This window comes from Ovis aries, chromosome 15 (genome assembly GCF_016772045.2).
Source record: "Ovis aries strain OAR_USU_Benz2616 breed Rambouillet chromosome 15, ARS-UI_Ramb_v3.0, whole genome shotgun sequence".
Lineage (NCBI taxonomy): Eukaryota > Metazoa > Chordata > Mammalia > Artiodactyla > Bovidae > Ovis > Ovis aries.
This window is the reverse complement of record NC_056068.1, coordinates 77,828,014-77,841,127: the sequence shown is the minus strand read 5'-3', so window position 1 is coordinate 77,841,127 and position 13,114 is coordinate 77,828,014. Positions and strand designations below refer to the sequence as shown.

The 13,114-nt window shown below is 41.8% G+C and overlaps 1 protein-coding gene and 1 long non-coding RNA gene across 2 annotated transcripts in view; one reads left to right on the top strand and one right to left on the bottom strand.

Moving 5' to 3' along the window:
• Positions 1 to 5,350, top strand: part of LOC101117875 (fatty acid desaturase 2-like protein FADS2B) — a 39,306-nt gene extending 33,956 nt beyond the window's left edge. The window contains exons 9-12 of the mRNA XM_042232624.2: positions 45 to 141; positions 2,027 to 2,106; positions 3,346 to 3,471; positions 4,846 to 5,350. Of these exons, the coding sequence (XP_042088558.1) occupies positions 45 to 141; positions 2,027 to 2,106; positions 3,346 to 3,471; positions 4,846 to 4,906 (364 nt within the window). The 3' untranslated portion in view covers positions 4,907 to 5,350. The remainder of the gene's footprint in view (positions 1 to 44; positions 142 to 2,026; positions 2,107 to 3,345; positions 3,472 to 4,845) is intronic.
• LOC121816651 (uncharacterized) lies at positions 804 to 12,836 on the bottom strand. The gene is made up of 3 exons (XR_006056299.2): positions 12,371 to 12,836; positions 10,182 to 10,250; positions 804 to 8,555 (listed from the first exon to the last, which is right to left on the bottom strand). It is a non-coding gene; the product is annotated as an uncharacterized LOC121816651 (long non-coding RNA).
• Between the last annotated feature and the right edge of the window lie 278 nt (positions 12,837 to 13,114).

The window sequence follows — 13,114 nt, the reverse complement described above, 5'->3', positions numbered from 1 at the left end:
TTAGACTCCCCAAGGAATGATCATATCTTCCTATTCTCTTAAAGGATTTTGGAAAGTCCCTGGATTGCATATGTTACCCAGATGAGCCACATATCAATGAAAATAAGCAAAGAGGAGAACCGGGACTGGTTCAGCTCTCAGGTAATAATGCTGTTCCGGGAAAACAGCCACCAAAGCACTCTGATTACTATCTGCTTACCTCAAATAACGTTCATTGGAGGCTTGCCAGGGGCCAGGCACTGTCAACTGTTTTGCATGTAGCTACATGAGATGTAGCTACATGTACCTACATGCTCGGAATATTCCCGCTTTGCGAATGAAAACACTGAGGTATGAAGAAGCTGCACAGCTTGTGCAAGATCACACAGCTAAGTGGCAGAAGCAGGTTTTGTTTATCAATTTGGCCACACTGTGCGGCAGGCAGGGTCTTAGTTCTCCTACCAGGGATCAAACCTGTGTTGAGCACAGTCTTAACCAGTGGACCGGTGGAAATTCCCTAGAAGCAGGTTTAAAACCTCAGCAGTTTGATTTCAGAACCCTGGCTTTTAACCAAGGCTTAATAAACTACAGTCCAAGGGATAATCTAGCCCAGTTTTTATTTTATTTTTTTAAGATTTATTGGAACACTGCCACACTCATACATTACGTATTCTCTATGATAGTTTTCATTCTAAAACAGCAGAACTGCGTAGCTGTGACGCAGAATTGAAACATTTACTGGGCGGCACTTTACAGGCAAGGTTTACTAAACCTGCCTCAACATGATACGGTCTTTCAATGAATCTCACACTCCTAGAATAACCGAAGGGAGAACCCTGGAATCCCCCTCATTTCATTGTACAGATAGTGGGGCCCAGAGAGGAGACTCAGTATTCTCAGCAAACATGCTGTTAACGATTAAAAGATTCATGACCCATGCAGAATACCACTGCCTCCTAAGCCTGACCCTGGCTGTGCCGTGATTAACTGGAGAATCCAGTCATCACACTGCTTCTTTCTCCACGCGCATTTGCAAATTCAGTGGACATTCCACACAGTAGTGGTTCTCAATCTTTTTGGTCGAGAAACCACTCTTAAAACTTATTGAGAACATAAAAGAGCTTTCGTTGCTGGAGGTTATATCCACTGATACTGTATTTGAAATTGAAACTGAGAGTTTTTAAATATCTATTAATTAATTTTAAAATAACATGATAAAGCCAATAAAGGTTAACATCAGAGTGATTACATCATCCCATGTTTAATAGCCTCTGGAAAAAGCCATGCTATAAGCGTGCATGAATGAGAATAAAAAAGGTAAATACTGTCTCAGAAGTATTATGGGGATCATTTTGACCTTGAAGATCCCCTGAAAGTGTCTTAGGGACCCCAAGGTGCTCTAAAGTTCACTCAAGGAACCCTGACATAAAGCAACTGCAAAAATACCATTCAAAATGGCAACAACCCTAACAAGAATTAAATCTTAGAAAGGCGCTGAATAAAAGTCACATTCATAAGCATTCTAAGTAGTCTGAAGAATCCTATGAACTTTGTACAAAATAAAATACATTAGATTAAAAAGGAAGCTACTTGTATATATTAATAAATGTATTTCTATGCACAAAAATCTTGATTTAAGCCCTTGCATGCTTTATTCCCCATTTAGAAGTCCTTTAAGTCTATTCTGTGGTAATAATATTCAAACTCCTATAATTTCTATGAGTCCTACAATCCCGCTTCCATCTGCCAAAGTCCTTACTCATGATACCTTAGTCTTCTGATTTTGAGGGCTGATAGTGACTTAGTCCTCTCAGATCCTATTCACTTCTTCATATCTGTTGCCTTATCAATACTTCTTAGCAAAATGCCTATTTCCTTTATAATTGTAAGGTCCCTGAGACCTGGGACTTATTTTTATCCCACATGGTTTGTTACATAAAATACATACTCAATCAGCACTTGTTGAATGATGGATAAACAAAAGAATAACTTAGTATCTTGTTTGATAAGGGTTCATTTATATCTAATGTAAGCTTTTTCTTTGCAGGTCTTGGCCACCTGTAATGTTGAACATTCCTTTTTCAATGACTGGTTCACTGGGCACGTGAACTTCCAAATTGAGCACCAGTGAGTAAGAGAAATAGTTTATGATAAAGGGCAAGGGCTGTTACTAATAACTGCCCTCCATAGAGTCCAGAAAGGAGCAGTAGACTCGCAATCTTAAGAGAAAAAAGTGAACCAGGATTCTCTAAAGGATGCTGTTTTTCAATTAACGACAATGATAGATAAGGGAAGAAAGAAATGAAGGAAGTGTCACAATTGCAAGTAAATGGAGTGAAATCTTGGAAAAGTATCAGTGACTCAGTTTCCAGATTCCTATGGGCTTAGGAAATGGTGATGTCCTTGCATCTTCTTTGTTGGCAAAACCTAAGAAAAATCAGGACACTTGAGTAACCAACTTGTGTTCAAACTTAACTATGCTATAATTCAAATATTTATTTATCTGTGTCTTTAGAGCCAAGTTTACAAAATAATTAATGGAGTCCCTGCTGCTATTTATACATGGTATCTGGAAATACTTTGCCAAGGGGTCAGTTACAAAGAGAAAATGGGTAGTTCACACCTTGATGCAAGTTAAAACACTGAGAGTCAATTTCCCCAGAGTGTCAGGGGAAAGGCTTTCCACATTCTCTTTGTCTAACCATGTGAGTCTATGATAGTCAAAGAAAGAACAAGACCTTTATTTGTTGAAGGAATTTTTTTTCATTCTCTCTCTCATATTAGGGCTTAAAAATTTCAGCAAAACAAAACAAAAAGATTATTACTCATAGTTTTATTAAAGGAGAGGTTTCCATCTAAGACAATCATCTGGGAGACTAATGAAAACTTGGGATTAAAAAATCCATCTCTCCTCACTTCTTATTCCTTTCCTGGGACTTTTAGCCATTTCCCATTACTTAATAAACATTAATCTATTCTTGCTAGGAAGGTAGAAAGAGAGACTAAGACAGAGATTAGCAGGGGCAGGGTGGGCAGTTCAGTATTTCCAGTTCTCTAGGTAGTTCTAAATGGTAGAAAGTTCTAAATGATTTACTTTCATTGGATCAGGCCAAAAATAACAAGTCGATGGAGCTAAAACATATTTTCTTCGTTCTTCCTAAACATCTGCCACCCACAAGGCTTGTAGAGGTTTAAGGGATAAGATGAGTCTGGCAGCAAGTTTAATTTCCCAGAACAAATGTATTGTGCAAGGTCAAGGCTGGGTCTGTGTGGCTGATACCATTTTATTTTGTAAAAGGGGAAATGGAACTTTGGCTTTCTCCTTAGGTCTGAGAAGTTTTATATCTCCTTTCTCTGTTTCCCTAGTCTATTTCCCACAATGCCACGCCATAATTTTCACAAGGTGGCACCTCTGGTGAAGTCACTGTGTGCCAAGCATGGACTACCATATGTGAAAAAGCCCATGTTGAAGGCATTTGGAGATATTCTCAGGTAATAACAGTCCCTCAACCCACAGCTCTCATTTCCCTTCACTGTTGCTCACCAGACTCTTCACTGCTTTATGAATCATTCAGCCAATAGCTATTTATTAAGGAGTATTCATGTGCCCAGCATGGACATGAGGCTCTGTACGGAACAACACTAACACAGAAATGGTAACAGTCATTCCTACCATTTACCTGCTGCCTTCTGGGTACTTCTTAGCGAAAATACCTTGATGCCCTACTAAATTTCAAGCTTCTTATAAACCAGGGTTCTGTGTTATTTGTCTGTATCACCCACAGAGGTTTAGAACTTATCCGGTGGGAGGGACTCTCAAATCATCTGGTCCAGGGTTGCAAATGCAGGGTCTGGTGGGACAGACAGGGGTGACTCTTCCTACAGGAACTGAGAATCCATACTCATCCTGAAGCATTCACAGTTCCCTGGAGGATCCTGTGCTTGTCAAATTAACTGCCAAAACCTTGGTTGCATTTTTTTTTTTTAAGATTAGGAAAAAGAAAAACAGTATCCTATTAATATGAATAAATAATGCAGCAAGGCTAGACCTAGTCATATCAGATCCCTGAAGAGTGATCCATCTTCACTTTCTACATTGCCCTCCTCCTTTCCTGCCCTCCAGATATCTGACCTCCCTACAGTTGACACATAACTCCCTGCCCCTTGCCATGACCCATCCTTGGTCACCTTTTCTTCTACTGGAATAATCTTCCAACTTGCCACCCGCCTCCTGTCACCTTCTCAAGTTCCATTCACTCTCCAAAGCTCACCTGAAAGGTCTTTTCTTCATCTCAGTCCTCCCTTGCCCCCAAGACTACACCTGTAGAGAAGAAGAGAAATGCTTGGTTCTCTTCATGTCTGACCTTTATCACAATCATGATTCAATAGCATATTGGGTAATACGTGTCTCCCAGTGCAGACCAGGAATTCCAGGTGGACAAGACTCTCATCACTCCTATTCACTCCTGTATCACCAGAGCCTAGAAAAATATTTCCCTTTATAAAGTAGGTGAGGTAGGTGGGTACAGGATGAGTTGGTTTATAGTTATATGATTTATCTTATAGAGATTCAGCAGAGCTTTTTCTTTTAATACTGGAAAAAAGGGAAATGATGCTTTGGGGTACAGAAAAGCATGCAACAAAAGAAAATCTCAATCTCCTCCATATAGAAAATGTGAACTCACCTTCTAAAACATAAGTCAGAGTGTATTTGACTCCCTCCACTGGGCAAATAGAAAGAGGCCTTTCAGATATAGCTGCAAATGACAGCGTTGTAAACTTTTAAGTAAAAGAGCAAATGTTCCATGAAGTAGCTCCTTTGACCCGAATCTCACCTACTCATGATTTTGTCTGCTCCTCTTGCAGGGCCCTGAAGAAGTACGGAGCCCTCTGGAAGGAGGCTTACTGCACACATCCAGAAATATAATCCAGATGTGCTGGTGCTAAAGAGAAAAACCACAGGCCCTAAAAGTGTCACTTGTGCTAAAGCCCATGATACCAAACCTCTATAATACCTGACAGAATTGCACTTAAAGCCTTCCCCAGAAATACAATCTTAATCAACTAGTCTGGAATTTTGGGGGTAGGCACTGTGGTGATAATCTCTTGCATTTCACTCCTTCTCCATTCCTGCCCCTGGCCCAGCGAAAGATTTATCTGCATGATAAAACCCTTGTAATCCCTCCCCCCTCATAAAAAAAAAAAAAGGCGTCTGCCCCAAATATACTTTGCTGATGGCTTCCTTGCCTTTCCTTTCTTCCTATAAAAACCTTCCATTTGCACAACCCCTCAGAACTCCCTTCTGCTTAATAACTGGGATACTGCTTGATTCATAAGTCATTGAATAAAGCCAATGAAGTCTTCAAATTTACTCAATTGAAGTTTTTTTAACAGCTTGTTCAATAAACTTCCCAGAGGAAGACATGAAGGCCTATTACTTTCACAATTTCCCAGATCACTGAGCATGGCGTTAGAATTCAGATGATCAATCCTGTGGATCATGTCTTCCCTCTGCTCACTGGCCACATGGATAAAGATGGCTTAACTGGGCAGACTTCCATTTAAACTAAATGACTCATGAGAGTTATGTTACAGTCCTACCTGAAATTCTTCAATGGATTCCCACTGCTCTTGGAATAAAGTTGCAATCTGCAACCTGGTGATTGACAACAGACTACCAGCATTCGCCCTCCTCCAGGAACCCTGCCCCACCTTGTATACTCCCTCCCTCAGCTTCAGCCCCAGGCAGCCAAAGTAGGCACAAGGGAAGAATTTTTGACCTCAAATAACACCCCAAAACTAAGTCTCCATACCACCTCCAGGGAACCAAAGGATCAGGACATGACTGGAATTTGAATGCCAGAATCCTTTTAGAAGTGAAGGGTTCTCCATCCTCAAAGATCCCATGTTGAAGCTTCAACCGTACCCCATCATAAATGGACAAGTTACAAAATCCACTAATTTAAACCTGCTTCACCAATATTTCTGCCAACTAATACATCCTCCACCAACTCATAATGTTTGACTGAATCTCAAATCAAAGACACAGATTTGAGCCCTCCCCATGTCTCCTCGCCAGCTGGCCTCAAAATAGAACTCTTCTCAAAAGCTGATGCCATAGTATTGGTTTCTACGTGCTTCAAGTAGTGAGCCCTTTGCTTGGCAAAGATTTTAGGGAAGCCTCCCCATTAATTCAAGGCCTCCTTTTGATATATTCTGTAGTAATTACTAAAGGTATAAGTTTGCATCCATTTCTGTGATTCCTTAGTTTTCCACTGTAACCTGCAATATCCATAAGAGTAGAGACTGCCTAACATGACAGAGACACTCAATGACAACGTGCAGAAGGGAGGGAGGGAGGGAGCTGGAGAGGAGAAAGGAAGGGGGAAAGAAGGAGTTTGTCAACTACAAATTGGCACTTGACAGCTACCTCCACAAGGAATAAATCAAGTGCTTCTGCAGCTGCTGACATTCAATACCCTCTGAAAGGAATACACAGTGGAGAACAGGAATGAGGCACTCTGTACTCTTGGAAAAACTGGCAGGGCAGGTCTTCAGATCGTTAGATATTTGCAGAAGAAGATTTTATGAGCCCAGTTATTACATCTCTTCATATCCAGAAAAGCACTAAACTCATTAATGGCGAATTTGCTCATGACTAGCAGCAAACCTCTGCCAAAATGTGTGCATGACTGCAAGTGCCCCCTTCACTAAAATCATGTACGACACTTACCTTACCCCCTAACAAGACACTGAACTTTTTTCAGAGATAAAAGAGCGAAACTGTAAGCCAGGCAGAAGTTCCTCTTTGGAGTAGTTTCTCATAGCTCTCAGAAATCCTGTCTCCCAGGCTGTAGTCCTCATTTTGCCCCAACGGAACTTAACTCACAGCTCTCATACTGGGCCTTTCTTTCAGTCTATAGTAAGAAGGGAGGGAGGGAGGGAGGGAGGGAGGAAGGGAGGGAGGGAGGAGGCAGGAAGAAAAAGCTGTGTGTAAATGTTGCTGTTGTTCAGTCTCTAAGCTGTGTCCAACTCTCTTTGTGACCCAAGAATTGCAGCACACCAGGATTCCCTGTCTTTTGCTGTCTCCCAGGGTTTGCTCAAACTCATGTCCATTGAGTCAGGGATGCCGTCTAACCATCTCACTCTCTGTTCCTCCCTTCTCCTCCTGCCCTCAGTCTTTCGCAGCATCAGGGTCTTTTTTAGTGAGTCAGCTCTTCAAAACTAGGTAGCCAAATATTGAAGTTTCAGCCTCAGTCCTTCTAATGTATATTCAGGGTTGATTTCCTTTAGGATTGACTGGTTTAATCTCCATGATCTTCAAGGGACTCTTGAGAGTCTTCTCCATCACCACAATTGAAAAGCATCAATTCTTTGGTGCTCAGTCTTCTTAACTGCCCAGATCTCACATCTGTACATGATGGCTGGAAAAACCATAGCTTTGACTATATGGATGTTTGTTGGCAAAATGCTGTAAGTATCAGTTCAGTTCAGTCGCTCAGTCGTGTCCAACTCTTTGCGACCCCATGAATCACAGCATGCCAGGCCTCCCTGTCCATCACCATCTCCCAGAGTTCACTCAGACTCACGTCCATTGAGTCCGTGATGCCATCCAGCCATCTCATCCTCTGTCATCCTCTTCTCCTCCTGCCCCCAATCCCTCCCAGCATCAGAGTCTTTTCCAATGAGTCAACTCTTCGCATGAGGTGGCCAAAGTACTGGAGTTTCAGTTTTAGCATCATTCCTTCCAAAGAAATCCCAGGGCTGATCTCCTTCAGAATGGACTGGTTGGATCTCCTTGCAGTCCAAGGGACTCTCAAGAATCTTCTCCAACACCACAGTTCAAAAGCATCAATTTTTTAGCACTGAGCTTTCTTCACAGTCCAACTCTCACATCCATACATGATCACAGGAAAAACAATAGCCTTGACTAGTTGGACCTTTGTTGGCAAAGTAATGTCTCTGCTTTTGAATATGCTATCTAGATTGGTCATAACTTTTCTTCCAAGGAGTAAGTGTCTTTTAATTTCATGGCTGCAGTCACCATCTGCAGTGATTCTGGAGCCCCCAAACATAAAGTCTGACACTGTTTCCACTGTTTACCCATCTATTTCCCATGAAGTGATGGGACGGGATGCCATGATCTTCGTTTTCTGAATGTTGAGCTTTAAGCCAACTTTTTCCCTCTCCTCTTTCACTTTCATCAAGAGGCTTTTTAGTTCCTCTTCACTTTTTGCCATAAGGGTGGTATCATCTGCATTCCTTCTAATTAGAGAGTAAGATAAATTTTATCAAGTTTATGAAGAGCATTTCTATATTCTAACTCTGAATTATTAAAATTCTTAGCAATAGTTATGAGCATCTTCTAAGCAGCAAGTACTGAGTTGTACCCTTCATAAGTATTATTCCATTTAGTCCTCACAACAATTCCAAAGGGCAAGTTTTAAAATTCATCTCATTTTGTAGATAAAAACATGAGACTTAAGGGAAGCCGAGCGACTTGCCTGATGGCCCAGGTGAGCTGAGTGTAGTCTCAGTGACAGGGATGTCTGAGTCCGTAGTCAACACTCATTAACCTTCAACAAACCAAAAGTGAAGGGGAATTAAATGGCATTACAAGTCATGAGCAGTGGGCACATTTGAACTCTAATAGCTTCTCAGAAGCTGATGGAATAAGTATTAAAGGAGTTATCATTCCACCTCACTAGGATCAGCCACCTGGGGAGGGGAGGATACACGGAACATATGACAGGCACAGCAGCAGCATAGTAAGGATGCCTGTTGGCTAGTCTCTACTCCCTAATCCTAAAAGAGTACTATTTACCTCAGAGAAACTCACTGGGAGAGAATCAAGCAGAGATTTCTCCTTTCAGAAGGGACAGACACTGCAAAAAACATGGAAGAACAGAATGGAGAACTGGATTCGAGTCTTTGCAATTATGTAGCATGAATTCAGCCTGGGAAGAGTTCACCTTCCTTGGGCTTTTCTCTGATATTCTAATTCCTTGTAATAGCCTCCCTCCTTTTCATAAAATCAGGTAGTGAACTATTCCCTATATTTTCAGTAGGGCATTAGACAAGGGTAACTGCTTGGATTAGAAGTCAGGAGCCTCAGTCCTAATTTCAGCTCCTCAATACTGTACTGTGAAATTGCCCATGTCTCTCACACATTGCCTCAATCTGTAAAATAGGTGGGTACATACTATTACCTGGCTTATCTGCAACATAGCATTGTTGGGAAAACCAAATAAAGTAAGGCAAATAGAATACTTTCATAAGCCATGAACACTCATTCACATGCTGATTATTTTTATTAATGTAATGATGGTTCCTCCCATCCTGGACCCACCAAAAGCAAGAGTGGCCCCAAGGTCAACAAGATTTACAGGACAGAAAGACAGGGAACCATCTCAATGATCCCAAGGGCACATTTCCTTACATGAGAGTTATGAGTTACAAGTGAGACAATGATTTCTCCTGTTACAACAGGTAACAATTGGGAGTCACCTTCCACTTCTGACTTTACTCAGTCCCCTGGAACCAGCAGCCAGATCTTAAGCCAGAGGAATAGTGAGTCATGGGCTCTAGTTTTCCCAACTTCTAATTAACCATGTGAGTGTACAACTCTCTACTGGAAATCATACCAAATATATCACTTGTTGCTTAAACAATATACTATAAAGTATTTTCTTAACTATTTCCCTGATAATCATCTACCTGAAGGACATAAAAAGTATAGATTAAAAGTAAACTCTACCCAGAGGAGGAATACACACGGGTACTTTTTCTTTCCCACATTCATTTATGAAAATTTGCATAAAGACAGTCATGTTGAAAGCATTTACCAGTGAACATCTATCTGGTCAGCTATCATCCAAATTTTGATGTTACATTTTAGTAAGTTTGTTTTATTTTATATCTATCCATCTGTCTCTCTATCCATTAATCTATCTCTAAATTTTCAGGGGCTTATTTATAAAACTAAACCTCAGATTATGCAAATAACGAAGTTCATTTCTCATCTTCAATAAAGAATTGTGTAGCAGCTTCATCTTTAAGGGGGTTTTATCAGAATGTTGCTATGTGAAGGGAATATAACATGGTTAACGTTGTGGAAAATAAATTAACTCAGTATAAACCTTCTTGTGCAAACATTTATCCTTCATTATTTATTGAGCTTTCAATATTTATTGAGCACTTACCATGTGTCAGACTTGGACCAGATGATGTGACCAAGAGATCCAGGAGCCCAGGTTCTTGAAGCTCACAATCTAGTAGAAAAAAAAAAATTAAATAAATAAATGGAAGAAAAACCAAGATCATCACATCTGAAGAAAACAAAAGGGTGTTTTGAGAGTGATAAGCAGGGACTAATCAAAATAAGGAGGGTCATGGAAAATTGACCGTAAGAAGAATATGAAGGAGCCTGCAATCAGATTCTAAGGAGCAGCGGCAGCATCAGCCAAGTGCAAAGGCCCTAAGGCAGGAATCAACTTCTGTTCAAAGAACACAGCAGGAGGCCTGAATGACAGTAGAATAGTGTCCCAGTTTTTTCCTCAATATTACTTCATTTCTTCAGTGTATTTTGCCTTGGCTTTTCAGAGGCATTCAAAAATAATTTTCCAGATAAACAACGAGGATAAATTGTAGAGCACGGGGAATTATAGCCATTATCTTGTAATAATTTTAGTGGGGTATAAACTTTAAAAATGCTGAATCATCATGATGTACACCTGGAACTAAAATTAATATTGTGAATCAATGATACTTCAATAAAAAATAATAAAAGTATTTTCTATTATTTGTACAAGAACAGTTTTCTCGGGAAATCTTCCCTGATTTAACTGACTAGGTTAAATCTCCCTTCATGAGCTCTGTGTCCTGTGTGCCTCACTTATACAATTTATTTCAGTGGTTGCCTGTGCAACCACTGAAAACTGAAAACACCAGAGGGTAGTGACCACCCTGTATGTTGTTATCATTTTATCACCAGGCCCAGTCCAATGTTTGGCACTGGGCCTTGTACCCTCTGCAGGACCGCTCTGAGATGTGTTGAAAAAATAAATGTTTTCAAGAATAATTCATCGTTCTTCTCATGACAGGCATTCCAAAAATTCCTTGTAATTGCTGCCTAGAATCCAGCTGCAATCCTGATGTTCTCTGTTCCACATGGAGATTTAAAAATAATAATAACACTTCTATGTGAAATGAATTGTTAAAGCCTGCAACTTGGAACCCTTTTGCTCAGTCAGTTGAAAAAGGCTGCACAAGAGTGACTTGAGTCTATCTCTCAGTGGAGCAAACTCAAATGCTGACTCACACCAACTGAATTTGCATGCTGATACATGTTTTCTGGTGGAAGGAATAGGCAGAGCTGAAGAGATGAGAGAGTAAGGCTGCCCTAAACCAGAGTTTTCAGCCCTAGATTTGGATTCTCTTAATAGTTCTATATCTATTCCTCACTTACTCTCTGACCATGAGCTTGCTCCTTACTTTCTAGAGATTACCTCTTATTCATAGGTTCAGTTCAGTACAGTTCAGTCGCTCAGTCATGTCCGACTCTGCAACCCCATGAATCGCAGCACGCCAGCCCTCCCTGTCCATCACCAACTCCTGGAATTTATTCAAACTCATGTCCATCGAGTCGGTGATGCCATCCAGCCATCTCATCCTCTGTCATCTCCTTCTTCTGCCCCCAATCCCTCCCAGCATCAGAGTATTTTCCAATGAGTCAACTCTTCGCTAGAGGTGCCTAAAGTATTGGAGTTTCAGCTTTAGCATCAGTCCTTCCAATGAACACTCAGGACTGATCTCCTTTAGAATGGACTGATTGGAACTCCTTGCAGTCCAAGGGACTCTCAATATCGATTTAAATACAAGACATTATTGAGGCTTATAAAAAGGCAGTATATGTTAGGGAATTCAGTACCTGGCCTGGAAATGGTCAGCTTTTGTGGGCTACTGCATGAGCTTTCTAACTGTTCTCGTTGTTTACCCTCTTCTTCCCCTCACCAACAGCTTTGAACTTGATATCTTAGCTATCTGGATCTCCCAGATATTTGCACGATGGGTACCTATTTATTATCCCGGCCCCCTGCTATCTAATCGAACTGATGCACCAAATCCCTGTTCCCTCCCTATGAGAGTCTGTCGTTCCCTAAACACTAACCTCTTTCATTTCCTTCACAGTATTCAACACTATCCGAAATCATTTGTTATCTCCTTTCTTTGGGATATAAGTTTTAACACAGAAACATACCAAATGAATAAGTATATCATTGCTCTTCATAAAATTTAAGGAGAACCGGAAAATAACATCAGCTCCTTGAAAGCAGTGGTTTTGTTATAACTCTAGCACCAGAGTTGCCCTGAGGGCCTGTTCAGTAAATACCTGTTTTTCAAGGGCTGTTGTTTTTATCTTCTCTTCAAGCCACCAAGCACAACTCAGAGCAGTCCTGCAGAGGGTACAAGGTCCAGGCCTGGCTGGAATTTCTGAGGGAAAAAGCCACCAGTGTAGCGGTGGCCAGCGTACTCCGAACCTGAGACGTGGTGGGCTTTTACCTCTATTGCACCGTCCTACTCGTTTCCGCTGAGGCCAAGGCCGCTCCCCTGCACATCTCCGCCTGGAGCCCCCCTTGCCACCAGGCATGCCAGCTGCTCCCGCTGCCCATCCGGGGCCACTCTGGCGGTCACAGGCTGGCTGTGGGGTGAGCCCCTGGCACCCGCCGCCTCAGACAGTGATCCCAGTTGACGGCACCTCTGCTGTCTCTAAGCGGCCACTGTTGCCTCTCCCGCCTGCAAGACTTGCTCCACTGAGGCCTGGAGGATGACTGCCGGAGCGGCTGGTACTTCTGACTGGCTGCTTTCTTCTGTGGCACTTTTCTGCTCTGGGCATGGAGGCCAGGAGGCGGGCACAAGCTGGGGTAGCCAGACTCCACGGTTGGCCGGCGCCTCAGTAAACCCCTCCCCCAGGCAGGAGGCCATTAATGAGTAACTGATGACCAGCGACCCTAAGTGGCCACTCGGCCATTGGTTAGTGCCAGAGTAAGCCCCGCCCCTTCTATAAATAAAGGCGCCCACTTTCTGTCGGATGGAAGATGGCTCTCTGACAGGTGAGGTTGCCCTTTCCCTGTCA